This window comes from Amia ocellicauda, chromosome 1 (assembly GCF_036373705.1).
Source record: "Amia ocellicauda isolate fAmiCal2 chromosome 1, fAmiCal2.hap1, whole genome shotgun sequence".
NCBI lineage: Eukaryota > Metazoa > Chordata > Actinopteri > Amiiformes > Amiidae > Amia > Amia ocellicauda.
Genome location: NC_089850.1, coordinates 34,780,726 through 34,793,525, shown reverse-complemented (window position 1 = coordinate 34,793,525; position 12,800 = coordinate 34,780,726). Strand labels below are relative to the sequence as shown.

General features: G+C 43.6%; 1 protein-coding gene across 1 annotated transcript; it reads right to left on the bottom strand.

Annotated features, from left to right (window-relative positions):
• Positions 1-494: 494 nt before the first annotated feature.
• LOC136760048 (maestro heat-like repeat-containing protein family member 1) lies at positions 495-11,500 on the bottom strand. The gene is made up of 25 exons (XM_066715288.1): positions 11,450-11,500; positions 10,785-10,817; positions 10,384-10,508; positions 7,891-8,052; positions 7,511-7,636; positions 7,311-7,421; positions 7,082-7,161; positions 6,654-6,759; positions 6,232-6,327; positions 5,802-5,909; positions 5,525-5,657; positions 5,300-5,391; positions 4,965-5,117; positions 4,535-4,680; positions 4,110-4,227; positions 3,880-4,016; positions 3,621-3,758; positions 3,266-3,380; positions 2,325-2,462; positions 2,018-2,206; positions 1,652-1,801; positions 1,348-1,479; positions 1,097-1,199; positions 934-999; positions 495-754 (listed from the first exon to the last, which is right to left on the bottom strand). Exons 2-25 carry the CDS (start codon positions 10,804-10,806, stop codon positions 672-674), a joined length of 2,829 nt encoding a protein of 942 aa, XP_066571385.1. The 5' UTR covers positions 10,807-10,817; positions 11,450-11,500; the 3' UTR covers positions 495-671.
• Between the last annotated feature and the right edge of the window lie 1,300 nt (positions 11,501-12,800).

Below are 12,800 nucleotides of genomic sequence, written 5' to 3'. Positions count from 1 at the left end.
CACAAACAAACATAGTACTCACAGAAACCAATACAGTACTCACACAAACCAACATAGTACTCACACAAACCATTACAGTACTCACACAAACCAACATAGTACTCACACAAACCAATACAGTACTCACACAAACCAACATAGTACTCACACAAACCATTACAGTACTCACACAAACCCACACAAACCAACATAGTACTCACACAAACCATTACAGTACTCACACAAACCAACATAGTACTCACACAAACCAATACAGTACTCACACAAACCAACATAGTACTCACACAAACCATTACAGTACTCACACAAACCCACACAAACCAACATAGTACTCACACAAACCATTACAGTACTCACACAAACCAACATAGTACTCACACAAACCATTACAGTACTCACACAAACCAACATAGTACTCACACAAACCAATACAGTATGCATGCAAAGTTGTGAACCAAATATAGTATGCACACAATCTGATGTATTATGGCCTGTTTGGCCCCCATAATACTGAGATGAACGCACTATATTCTGAGACACAATCTGGAGTGTGTATAGTGTATGTACCATGGGGTGAATTATGTCCCTAACGGCGCCCCCCCATACTACTGCCTGGAATTCCAACACGTTGAAACGGAGAGCCCCTCGGGGGGAGGGGCCGGGCCCATGCATTAGGCCTGCAGGAAGCGGACCATGGCTTCTGCTGCCTTCTTCTTGACCCTTGAATCTTGGTCCTTTAGAAGGCGAGAGAGACCTGTGACGAGAGGAAAATGCTGTAGATACACTTTGCTTGGCAGATTCACTGATGAATGATAGGGTCTCAAATCAAAAGCTTTTGATTCTTTCATGTTTTATAAACTGTGAAAACTTCTGGCATCAGAGTAATAGCAAAAACACTGCCGTCAAAGTGATGAACTAGAGACGTTCACGTACCTTTGTTGAGTCTCATCCTAGGAATTAAGTTGAAGAAGCCTTTCTCCATCTTCTCAAGAAGAGCCCCTGACACAGAAGAACAACAGGTGTGAGACAGTGCGACTGCTTTACATAGTGGGACAGAAGCTTTCTTGACAGAGCTCTGTTGCTCTGGCTCTCTTACCGATGAACACAGCAGCACTCGCTCTGAGCTCTGGGTCACGGCTCTTCTGGTAGCGTAGGACAACGTCCCGGTACACCCCCATCGCACCGGGGAAGGTCTGTTGCTAAGAGTAAAACAACATCTTTCAGCGGAAATACAAGAACCAGTGGTCTGAAAACAGCATCAGACAACCAGGCTTGGAAAACATTCCCACACATGATGAGCGGAACCCAAACAGAATGCCAAGAGGAAAGTCGTGAACAGCGACTTACAAGGACAGCGGTCACCTCCTTGATGAAGGAGGGGAGTTCCAAGGGCACTCGTCCAAAGTGCTCCTCAATCAGACTGGTGAAGGCTGTGCGATTCAGAGCTGGCGCACACTGCTGCAGAGTCCGCTGGCAGGCCTGGGGGGGGAAGAGTCATATCACACTGAGTAATACAAAGAGAGCTGCCATTTGTTCTTTGCTCAGAGGTCGTCAGGTTGGCTGTATGGTCTTTACCCCCGTTATATTCAATTTCCACATGGTGCCATTTAAAAACATACCACTGTGGGTCTTCACTGCCCAGCGTATTTACCTGGGAGACTGCTGGGTTGGAGTCCTCGAGGTGGAGCAGCAGCCTGGCCAGGGAGCCGTGACACTGCTTCTTTAATACTTCATTCCCAACAGCCCTCTTCACTAGCGCTCCCAGCAGAACCACCGTGGCCCTGCGGATCTCCGGGTCCGCCTGCAACACAAGCACATGGACAGACGCGGCACGTCAGCACTGGCCTGTCCTCATTCGGTAATACAGCTTGAAGTAAATGAGTAGAAAGGCGTACGAGGAGCTACACTTAAACTCCACAGAAGAATGTGGTCGACATCACAGCGAGTGGGAGATTGACCAGATCCAAGAAAAAACATAATCTTCACAATGAAACCAAGGAAACATTCTAAGACATACCTTTTCTATGCAAACCTTTGCCTGGTGGTAAACTTTGGGGATAAGTTTCTTGACTGTTCCATTCTCACAAAACTGGAGGCTGGTGCCCAAACCAGAGATGGCCCTCAAGATAACTGGCTTTCCTTGCTCCTCCGACATGGAAAGGGCACCGGTCATCTGCTCCAGTTGCTTTGTAGCGTATCTGTGAATCTGAGCAGAGAAGAGGGCCGTGCTCAGCCTCCATCTACACACATATGCTGTCAACCGACCAGAGACTCATCCAATTCCGACATTAGACTCCAAAACTACTCTAGTCATTTCTCTTTACCTCCTTCTTGGGCAGAGTCTGCAGCCCTCGCACTGCCAGACTGTCAATGTCCTCCAAGGACTCTCCACAGATCGCCAACAGCCTCTCCATGACGCCTGGTGACCAGATGTGATCAGTCAGGTGTGGGTGTTGCAGAAGCTTTGAAAAGGGAAGACATGGGTAAGTCTGAGACACTGCAGGATCAATTGCTTGGAGCAGGAAGACATTTAAAAGCGTTTGAAAAGATCACGAAAATCCTGCTGGAGAAAGGACTGCATCGGACTACAATACTGTGCCGGACAAAATACATTCATTTTTTGGGGAATAAATACATGCAAACATGTATGACTATGATCAAACATCCTGGAGTGAAATTAAATGTCCCAATGTCTTGAGAAATCTCTCAAAATACTTTAAATGTCTATAGTTTAATACTGAGTAACTTATGGATCCCAAAGTGTTGTAGCTGTATTTATATATACATTTATTAGTTGTTCTTAAGAAACTACATATACAGGCTGTGACTGTATATTTAGTACTGTATATTTCATGATATGCTAAGAGGCTACACAGGACAGATTTAAACACACGCCCACTTTATTTAATAATGCAATTTTATTCTCCCACAGATGGATAATAAGGGAAATATCTAGGATATTTAAGGTATATTATTAACTAGATGAAATGGGAATAGATGCGACAATTTTCTAACAAATACCATCATGTTTTTAAGTGATGTAATTTGTTTTATAAGTATTTTTTCATTACGTCCTGGTTTCTACACCTTTGGTGTCTCACATTCACTTCCTAGGGCAGCTGTACCTCACGGCAATGAATATAAACTCTGGCGTACAGTTACAGTTACACGGTTACAGCCCGGCCATGCGGAGGTGCACCTAAACGTGGCCAGTGGAAACGAAGTATAATTTGGTTATATGAAAGTCCGGGGAGATGACACTCACAGCAGAGAAGAAATCCACCACGCAGATCTTCTGGCTCTCTCCCATGCTGCTGTACCGCTCACAGAGGGAAGTTACCACAGCAGGCATGCCAGGGGCATCGAACCTCAACAGCGCCCTGTCGTTCAACAGAACAAAGTAATTTATTTTGCAACTTTTTCTCTAGCTAATTACGGTTTATCCATTTGTCCCTGCTAGGGGTTTGATTATTATCAACCTGGATGAGTCGTCTAAAATTGCCCTCTGAAAGGGTGTCTATGGAAAGTTGGTGGCCCTATTAATCATGTATTAATAAATGTCTGTAGGACAGTTCTTTGGATCTGCTCGGGGCCTAATGCTTGAGCCCAGCTTGTCTTACCTGGTCAGCAGGAAGATCCCCTCAGGCTCCCGACCTGGTTCCCTGAGCAGTTCCCATACTCTGTCCCGGTCCATGTGCTGAAGGACATCGCTCAACTGTGCTTGAGACAGCACAGCCTTCAGGGCGTCCACAGCGGTGCTGGAGAGAGAGCGGGACCATATCACTGGACTGGGCGTCGGAGAAAAATTTGTGCAAGTATAATAACGGACGACAGTTTTCTGGTGTGATTCACCGCTGGCTCCCCAACACAAACTCTTACCTCCTGACACTGAGGCCTGCGTCCAGAGCTGGACTCTCAGGACCCAGAAGGGGCAACAGGCCAGCGAAGAGCTCCACAAAGTGCGTGTTCAAAGCCTCCAGGCTGTTCTCAGACAGGAAGTCCACTACAGCACGGGCCTGACCAAGGCAAAGAGAAGCAGATTCAAAACGAGTCCAGAAGGGACAGTTCCGGGCCGTGCCCTCGTCATGTTGGGCTTTCTAGTCACTTACCGCCACGGCTTGCCCTGTACTAGCCAAGGCCATCAGCTCGCTCAGTGGCCAGAGACCCCTGCTGATGGCCAGGATGGCCCCCCACAGCTTGACACACCACTTCTGCTGCTGAACGGTGCTGGAAAACAATCAAACACGCATTATGTGCTGACCTACAGTAAGTGACTGACCGTCTCTCCCCCTTAATAGGAAAGAGAGGCCGACACACGATAGAATTAAGCTTGGGATCATGAGCAGGTGGACATTGCGTGGCTCTGATTGTCTAGGTAATCCAGGATAACTGCGTGAGTCGTGACATCTGACAAATAACGAAGGCATGATTGTCGAAGCTTTTTAAAAAACATTTTACAAGGTGTGGGACTTCAATCATGTTTGATCCCTCAGAGAATGTTCTTCACAGGCCAGTTTAGATTCATAAATCCCACCTGTCAGCAGACGAGTAGTTGATGAGGGAGTTGACGACCGTCACACTGTCCAGTCGGAACAGTTGGAGAACACCCTCCTTCGCGCTCTCTCTCACCCTCTCTTCCGCATCCCTCAAGCCCAGAAATGCATGGAGCACCTGAGGAAGCTATAGCACAAAGGAGAGAGCAGGTTATAATCCAAAAATGGTTTCCCTGCATACACTCCTATTTCTGCCTGCAAAAGATTCTATAAAAAGTCAGATTGGAGGACTTCTAAGGCTCTTATTCCCTAACAGGGTTGCTGCATATTGGGTTGGGTGGTTCAAGCTGCAAGACAGACGTGTGGCCTGAGCTGAACTTGCTGTCCAGCTGACCAGAAGCCCAAACACTTGCTATACAGAAGTTCAGAGCTGTAACTGACGCTATAACATTAAAGCACTGTTCCTCTCACCAATCCAGTGAGCTCAGTGGGGTGAGCTTCCAAGATGCTGCACAAGAGAGTGCAGGACCCCTGGGCAGAGCTGGTCTGGTTGTCTTTGAGTCCTTGACGCAAACCCTCAATCAGTCTCTCCTTCTCCTGCCGAGGGAAACACTTGCCGACGATCTGAAACACAGGAACGCACTCACCGCTCAGTCATCAACCCAGCGCAGACACTCTTAAAGTCACCGTCAACTCATTAGACTATGCAGTTGCTACAAGCGTGTTACAGACGTGCCTCAGCGCATGACTCTGGAATCTGTAGAAGGCAGACTGTAGACACGACAGGCATGGAGGCACGGTTTTACCTGGAGGAGAGCAGCACAGGTGTCCGGGACAGAGCGGCTCCGTTCAATACATCGGATCAGGTCTTCCAACTTGTTCCTGCCAAATTCAAAACCTGTAAAGAAAAAAAAAATGAAAACCTAAAACTTTGTACACTGATAGAAACAGACACACAATGTAAAGTGCAAACTAATTACTGTCTGCAGTACTTTACAGAACTGATCACTTCATAGCAACACACTCAGTACCTCCTGTACGCAGCCAATGGTCCAGAAGGACTCTGATGCAATGTGCTGCCTTTCCCCTGATCACCGGCTCCGGGTCAAAGCATCGTGGAACTAGGGATGCCAGCAGTTGGCCTAATGGGAAGCTCCCTTGCACCTGTTGAAAAGAACAGACACCCGGAGATCAGTGCAAAGCCCAGTTTCATGCCCCAGCATCGCCACCCTCAAAGACACCCGCCCACCGTGTGAAAATCAACATGGAAACACCGAGCCACACTGAGAGGCCTGAATCCTGGCTCACCTGCATGGATTCAGCCTCCATCCAGTAACCTTCCAGGAGAGCGGTGATCATCGCCATGGCCCTAATTCGTTTGACATCAATTACAGACAAGCCCAATGCCTGCAGCGGCTGAGGAGGGAGGGATGACAGGGGGGGGGGGGAGAGAGAGGGAGACAGAGGGGAGGGAAAAAAAGTGAACAGAAAAACACATTTAAAAGATTTATCAATGTAAGGGCTTAACTCTTTAAGGAACAGAGGGACACAAGCTATGACTTATATAGAAATGTTAGGTTGATTTCAAGATTTGAGGTCATAATTTGTACAAGGATACAGTGATCTGTCCAGCCTAACTGACTGAATCAACCCATCAACGCAATCAGCCTTGCCCCGTCTCTTGAACAGCCCAAAACTCGATGGTCACTCTGCTTTAAGGCAAGGTAAAGGGTCTCACCTTCAGCAGCTCCAGGAGGGTGTCGGGGGTGAAGTCCAGCCGTAGCATGGCTCTGAGCAGGGCAGAGAGACTCCTTGCATTGGCAGAGTACACCTCCTAGACAAGACAGCAATCAAATACAATGTACACTATCTGTGTGACAGATGTGAATGGAACATTTGTAATCACATTCATGTCGATATATTCATGTGAACAGTTCTTGATGACGATGAGCACTACTACACTCTTACAACTCTGAGTATTGTAGACAATCTCTCCTCCCTGGACTCCTGTTTCTCGCAGGAGATACAGCACAGATGATTGCATAGTATTGTTCATTCACCAACATTATTATTATTATTAAACACTGAGAAATGTTATTTTCAGCTTTGGAAATGTTTAAATATTCATTATCAATTGAAAGTGTCAAAACAGATCCTTACCTGGAGTGAATCCCCATTGGGGGCCAGCCAGGGAAGAGTTAAGACATCCTCGACAATCAGCCACACAAGATGCAGCTGCTGTCTCCTGAGGAAGGGCTTGGCTCGGCTGGGGAAACGAGAGAGAGTGTGCGGTTATAGGAACTTCAGCAGAGCACACAAATCTAATCCATGTTGCTTTAAATTGATCATTTCAGCCAAAACATTGAACTAATGAAACCCATCACATTTTCATAATACAAGACCCACCCAAATTCTGGTCTAGGTTTTCTATACCCATTTACTGTGAGGCTTGTTAGTCAACAGAACACATTTCAGGGTTCTCAATGTTTCAGGCGAGTGGTGCGTCACATGGGGGAAAAGAAACCAGGCCCTGACTGACTATCAAGAGTTGAAACACATCTCAGTCATGTGGCTACAGGGACAGTTACCTCAGGATGGTGCACGTGTCCAGCGCCCGCTGGCAGAGGGACGGGCTGGAACTGTCTGTGGGCCGATCCTTGATCAAGGTCTGAGGGGGTGGAAAAAAACAGGTTTCTGACACTTTCACATCATGGTATTTGTGACTGATGACACAACATACTTAAGGCGGTGCCAGTGCCAGGTGACAATACTCACAGGAGACTGATCTTTCCCAGCACACAAGGAAACCCTACTTACCACCAGCTCACCCAGAAGCTCCTCTTTGAAAGGGAAGGTGAGTCCAGCATCCTTGACTGTCCGTGCCATGAGGCCGAGACTGACGCACACGCTCGCTCTGACTGTGGGGTCCTGGGTGAGAAAGAGCACAGCATCTCAGTCTCTGGAGGTTGTCATGCACAATCACACTGGTTTCCTTGTTTAAGATATCTTTTGCCTACCTCGGACCTGAAGAAGGCACTCATTTTGGGCAAAATGTCAAACTCAAGGACCTCTGCAACGTCTGATTTAGGGCTCATGCGGGCTATGAACCCATAGCACAGTACCACTCTGCTGAGCACATTGGTCTGCCGGAGAAAATGGATAAGGTTAACCAAGATTGGAGGAACTTCATTTGGACTTGAAGGCAATTGCTAAATACTATATGAAAACAGAAAGATACAGGAGAACATGAAACAGAACATACAATGATCAAATGTTAATTTACCCAGGACTGTAACATGTACAGATCCATCTGGGCTTAAATAGTGTCAGCAGTTTCACATCTTAAAAAACACAATTGCTATTCTGTAGGCATGTGTGAACAAAAACGATTTTGTACCTCATTCCTGAAGTCTCCCTCCAAGTTTGGGATGGAGACAGGCATCTCAGAGAGTCCGACAGAAATGATTGACACTATCAATCTCTCAACATCAGGAAGTGGTTCGTTTCTGGCCACTGTCTCCACTGCCTCGAGAATCACAAGGCGATCTTCTGAAGCCACCTATTGCAAGAGGAAGAAAAGGAAAAAAATAATACCCTCTGTGTTGGTTTCCAGTCCGGGCAAATGACAGATTGACAGTCTTATACTAACTTTAGATTACTTTGATCTTCATTTGAACCCTGTTCTTTAAAACAGTCCAGTGAAATGATACATATTTGGACAGTGACACACTTTTTTAGCTCTGTACCCCAGCCTATTGGATTTTACCGTGTAGGAATTACGGCCCTTTTCATACATTGCCCCCCATTTTAGGGGATCAGGTCATGGTCATTGGTCAAATCCAATGTGCTGGAGTACAGAGCTAAAACAACAAAAATGGTGTCAATGTCCAAATACTTGTGTGCTGCACTGTATATGCAAGTGTATACTTAATACATTAAAAAAAAAAATATATATATATATATATATATATATATATGTAGTGTTATGTTGGGTGTATTTGGATAAGAGCATTTGGGCTCTGAGCTGAAGCACTGATCTAAAGAAGACCTCTCCCCCCCAAAGTTATCAGATTTCCTTAGCTCATCAGCTTGGAACTGGTTTGCATCAAAGTGACAGTTTTGGGGAGGATGGCACCGAGAAGAGGCCAAATAGTTTGGAATTCTGCTATGAGATGTCTGGAGAAAGGGGCCTGTAGGTGATAAAAACTCTTTGAAGTGGATGAGAGCCGAAATCCCGACATAGAGCTACGAACCCAGGCCAACCGGCATTTCCAAAAGATGGCATGGATTGACATCAGTCATAAATCAAGCCCCCCTCCAATAGGACACTGGGGGCTGAAACCGAAATCCAATCTCAAGAACTCAGGAACCAATCACCTATTGATCTGACAGACTATAAGGAACAGCGGACAATCTTTCTTTCTCTCTCTCTCTCTCTCACCTAAACCAGAAACTCGCTGCCACAGCTCAACCTGTAGCTCTGTTGCCAGAACCAGAACCAGAACCCAACTAAGTCTTTGCCGGCAACAGAAGAGTTAAACTGGGAGAAGGAGATTGAGCCGTACGAAGAATTCTTTTAAAGGACTTTATTAAATAAAGAACTTTACAGACTGCGCTGCCCGCCTGTGCCCACCTGATCAGTGGAGTTTTACAGCTGGACAATTGACTAAGTCGACTGTATACGAAAGTGTCAGTCATTTAAATAGCTATTTGAGTCTTAAGAAACTTGACCCTTGGAACAAACAGGGCCCTGCTTTCCTCAAAGACTTCGTCTTCAAGTAACTACGGTGGAACCCCTGCTTACAAAGAAGATTTTGTGCACAACCTTGGAGCCTTCAAACCAGTGGAAAATCTGTTTGGAAACGACTCTACATTCACGAAACCCCAACTTCCAGGTGCATCGACTGAGTGGAAGTTCTTGGACAAAGCCGAACCGGACTGCCTTTGTTCCAAACCACACGGACCTCGTGCCGTGTGCTGTTATCTGAGCCCGAAGACAGAGAGGCCTCTCTGCGACGAAGTTCAGATAAGTTTAACAGTTTGGAGTTCATGATTCATGACATTTGAGAAATCAATTAGAAATGTTAATCTGTGATTCATAACTCTAGAATGTGTAATATCATTTAGTTTTCTTAAATATAAATGTGTGTTGCATTAAACTGTTTTGTTGATAATTTTAGAAATAAAATCTGTCAACGCCGAGAAAAATCTTCTCAATCCTGTTTAACTGTTTAGTCTGAAATTGACACAAGTTAATAGACATTAGATTATTGGTGGCCCTGCCTATCCTTAATCATTGAATAATAATCAGTTAAGAGAAATTGTGGTAACAAGTAACGATAGGATCTTTCTCGGCACCTAAACGTAAATGAGACTGATATATATATAACGAGAAGTTACCTGACATAAACACTAACCTGCGTAGTTATTTAATGTCTGACTAATAATACTAACGAGAGACTCACCTTCGTATTACTAACCGGTATTGTAGTCAATGTGTTTATAACCTTTTTTGTTTAACGATTTGTGTTATCATATGCGATCCCATGGTCTTTGATTTGGTCACGGAAGTGATTTGTCTTTGATTTGTTGATCTAGAGTTGAATTTTAATTAGTTTTTCCCTTTTGTATAATTAGTGTAGTGCTACATTTAGTCTTTGTTTTGAATACATTTGACAATTTATATCTTTGGAATTGGTGTCTGCGTCCAATTATTACAGAAATTGAGTTCTACAAGATTCCAGGATTCGTGATAAGGTGATACTATAAATTCACTTCTTTAATTGAAATTTATAAGTGTACCTTACGCTACACATATATACATATATATATATATATAAATGCATCAAAAAGTGTGTGGGGGGTAAGCTTTGTTGAGGCTGTACTTTACCTGAGGTTTGTTGGCCAGGTACTCCTCAAAGAATGGCAACTTATTTCGAAGACATTTCTCGAGGCAGTCTAACTGACTTTGAAGGTCCGCTTCCTCATCTGCATCACAGGAAGAAGAAGTGTTGCCTGGAAGAGAGACGCACATCAGTTCTGTCAGAAGATATTCAGACACAGTGACTGTACTCCCGATGTTCATTTTGATTCCCTATGCCTATGCCACCAGGGAATTATGGCTGTCTTCGCACTTCAGAGATTGGGTGGGTATTATTAAACAAAAGCCCATGTTTAGTTGTGTTCTTTATTTAAAAGTTATCTTACAGAATAGGTCAAGCGAAGGAGAATGACAGACTCCTACAGAAACACATGGCATCCCAAAGCCGTTACATAATAAAAACATTTTACCTTGTTTTACCATCCTCTTCATTTGTTATTCTTCTGCATAATACAATATAAAAACACAGTTAAGCAAAGCAAAAACAAATTTAAGCAACGGACTAATTTGTTAAATCATTGAGAACCCGTGCAAATGAGGGTGATATACTCATTAGCAAAATGAATAACTAATTAAAAATGTGTTAAAAGAATGTTAAAACAAATATGTACATGATTCCATTATTCACATTGATTTTATATATTGAATTGGAGTGTAAAAAATAAATACAGTATCAATGCATTCTGCTAGTACAGTAACACCCTATCAGGCCATATTTAGAACAAATTACACTGACACAAGATGAACATATTGCATTTTGTTTTCAAATACATTATATATATATATATATATATATATATATATATATATATATATATATATGTTATAATTAGAAAATATTTTGCAAATCTAATTTCATTTCCTTCAAAATCAACATTTCCAATAGAAAACTACAGGTAAGTCGCGTAAGCTGCATTTCTTGTCAGTAGGATATTACAATAGTATCATCAATTAAAGCGGAGCTGCTTATAACTTCTAAACTGCAAATGACCAATACAATGCCCTACTAAATCTATCCGATGATATAAGATATTAATACACAAACAGAACAAAAATAAATTAAATACAATCTCACCAACTCCAGAATAGGTTCTTCTGACTGAAAGCACAGCTAATGATTCTTTGCCAGCGTTTTATATGCTATTGTTTGCAAGGCATGCTATGATGACGTAACAATTGCCCAGTGTCACAGTGTCACAGTGTCAGTATAACCATAACGACGATGAAGATGATGATGATGAAGAAGAGTATATCGCATAAACATGCGATATAATCTTCATCATCATCATCATCGTCATCGTTATACTGACACTGTATATGCATTGATAAATAAATAACGCGTGAAAAACATGAATTATTGAGTAATGCGTTTCACTTCCGGACTGACGTAAGTCACCCTCTACCCACAATGAAAAGCAACTGTCGTAAATATACAGCAGTACCATTATATGACAACATTCAGATTGTATTATAATACGATTAAATTGTGTTTAAATTGCCAAAATGCTGTTCTTTGGAAAATAAAAACAAAATACGTGATATTATCGTAAAAAACACACACATAATCAACTGTACATATACAAAGAATAGCCTACATTATATGTCACAACACATAGGCATATAACGAAATACCAGTTTATTTGTGGAATACAAATGAATGTGTCAAACACAAATATCTTCACGACTGTAATAGCCTACAGACACAATACTGCTAAGTGTATCTGTATAATAATGAATTCAAAAGATCTCAGCGAGAGCTGATTCATTTTGTATACACGTCGGCTGTCTCGTCTGCCTGCACGGCAACGCCTGCGCTTTAATGTCCGCCATGTTCACTTGACACGTACAATCTAACCGCTCCTTCTGGGCTGTTCTGGGGTCCCAAATACCATGTTTTTATCATGTCCTTATTGCCAGAGTTTGTCCACACGGTCAAAACAAAAGAGCGATTTTCCAAGTTGCGGTAAAGGCTCTTGTTCTTTCCTTTATTATCCTTTTTGGGGGATCGCAAGATCTGTCGGTTGATGGCGACCTAAACCTCATTCAAACTCGTAAACTGGCCATAATCGCTGGCCCCACCCGCGAAACTCACGATTAATCGCCCGCGGTCCGCGCTTTCTGAGCTCGCTGGCTTGCCATACTCGCGACCAGGGTTGGCAGATTGGGGGGAAATCAAAGCCATGGGGGGAAAAATAGGGGAAAGATTTCATGGGGGATAATATTTTTCAGATGGGGGGATTCAGATTGAAATGGGGGATTTCTGTAATATTTTATTCATATTTTTCATTCTTTCTACTAGTTATGATTATGTTATGATTTCACTTCCTATGCAGACAGGCTTAAAGGGGCTGTAGAGTCAGGGAAGGAGAAGTGCAAGGCGATGCTGGTGCAGATGGCACATCAACTGAAGGCTCGACTGCCACCCA

Coding starts and splice junctions, on each gene's coding strand:
- LOC136760048 (XM_066715288.1), bottom strand. CDS start 10,806: ATGAAGAGGATGGTAAAACAAG. Junction 7,637..7,890: donor AGGGAGACTTCAGGAATGAG/GTACAAAATCGT, acceptor TTTCTCCGGCAG/ACCAATGTGCTCAGCAGAGT. Junction 6,760..7,081: donor GACACGTGCACCATCCTGAG/GTAACTGTCCCT, acceptor TCGTTTCCCCAG/CCGAGCCAAGCCCTTCCTCA.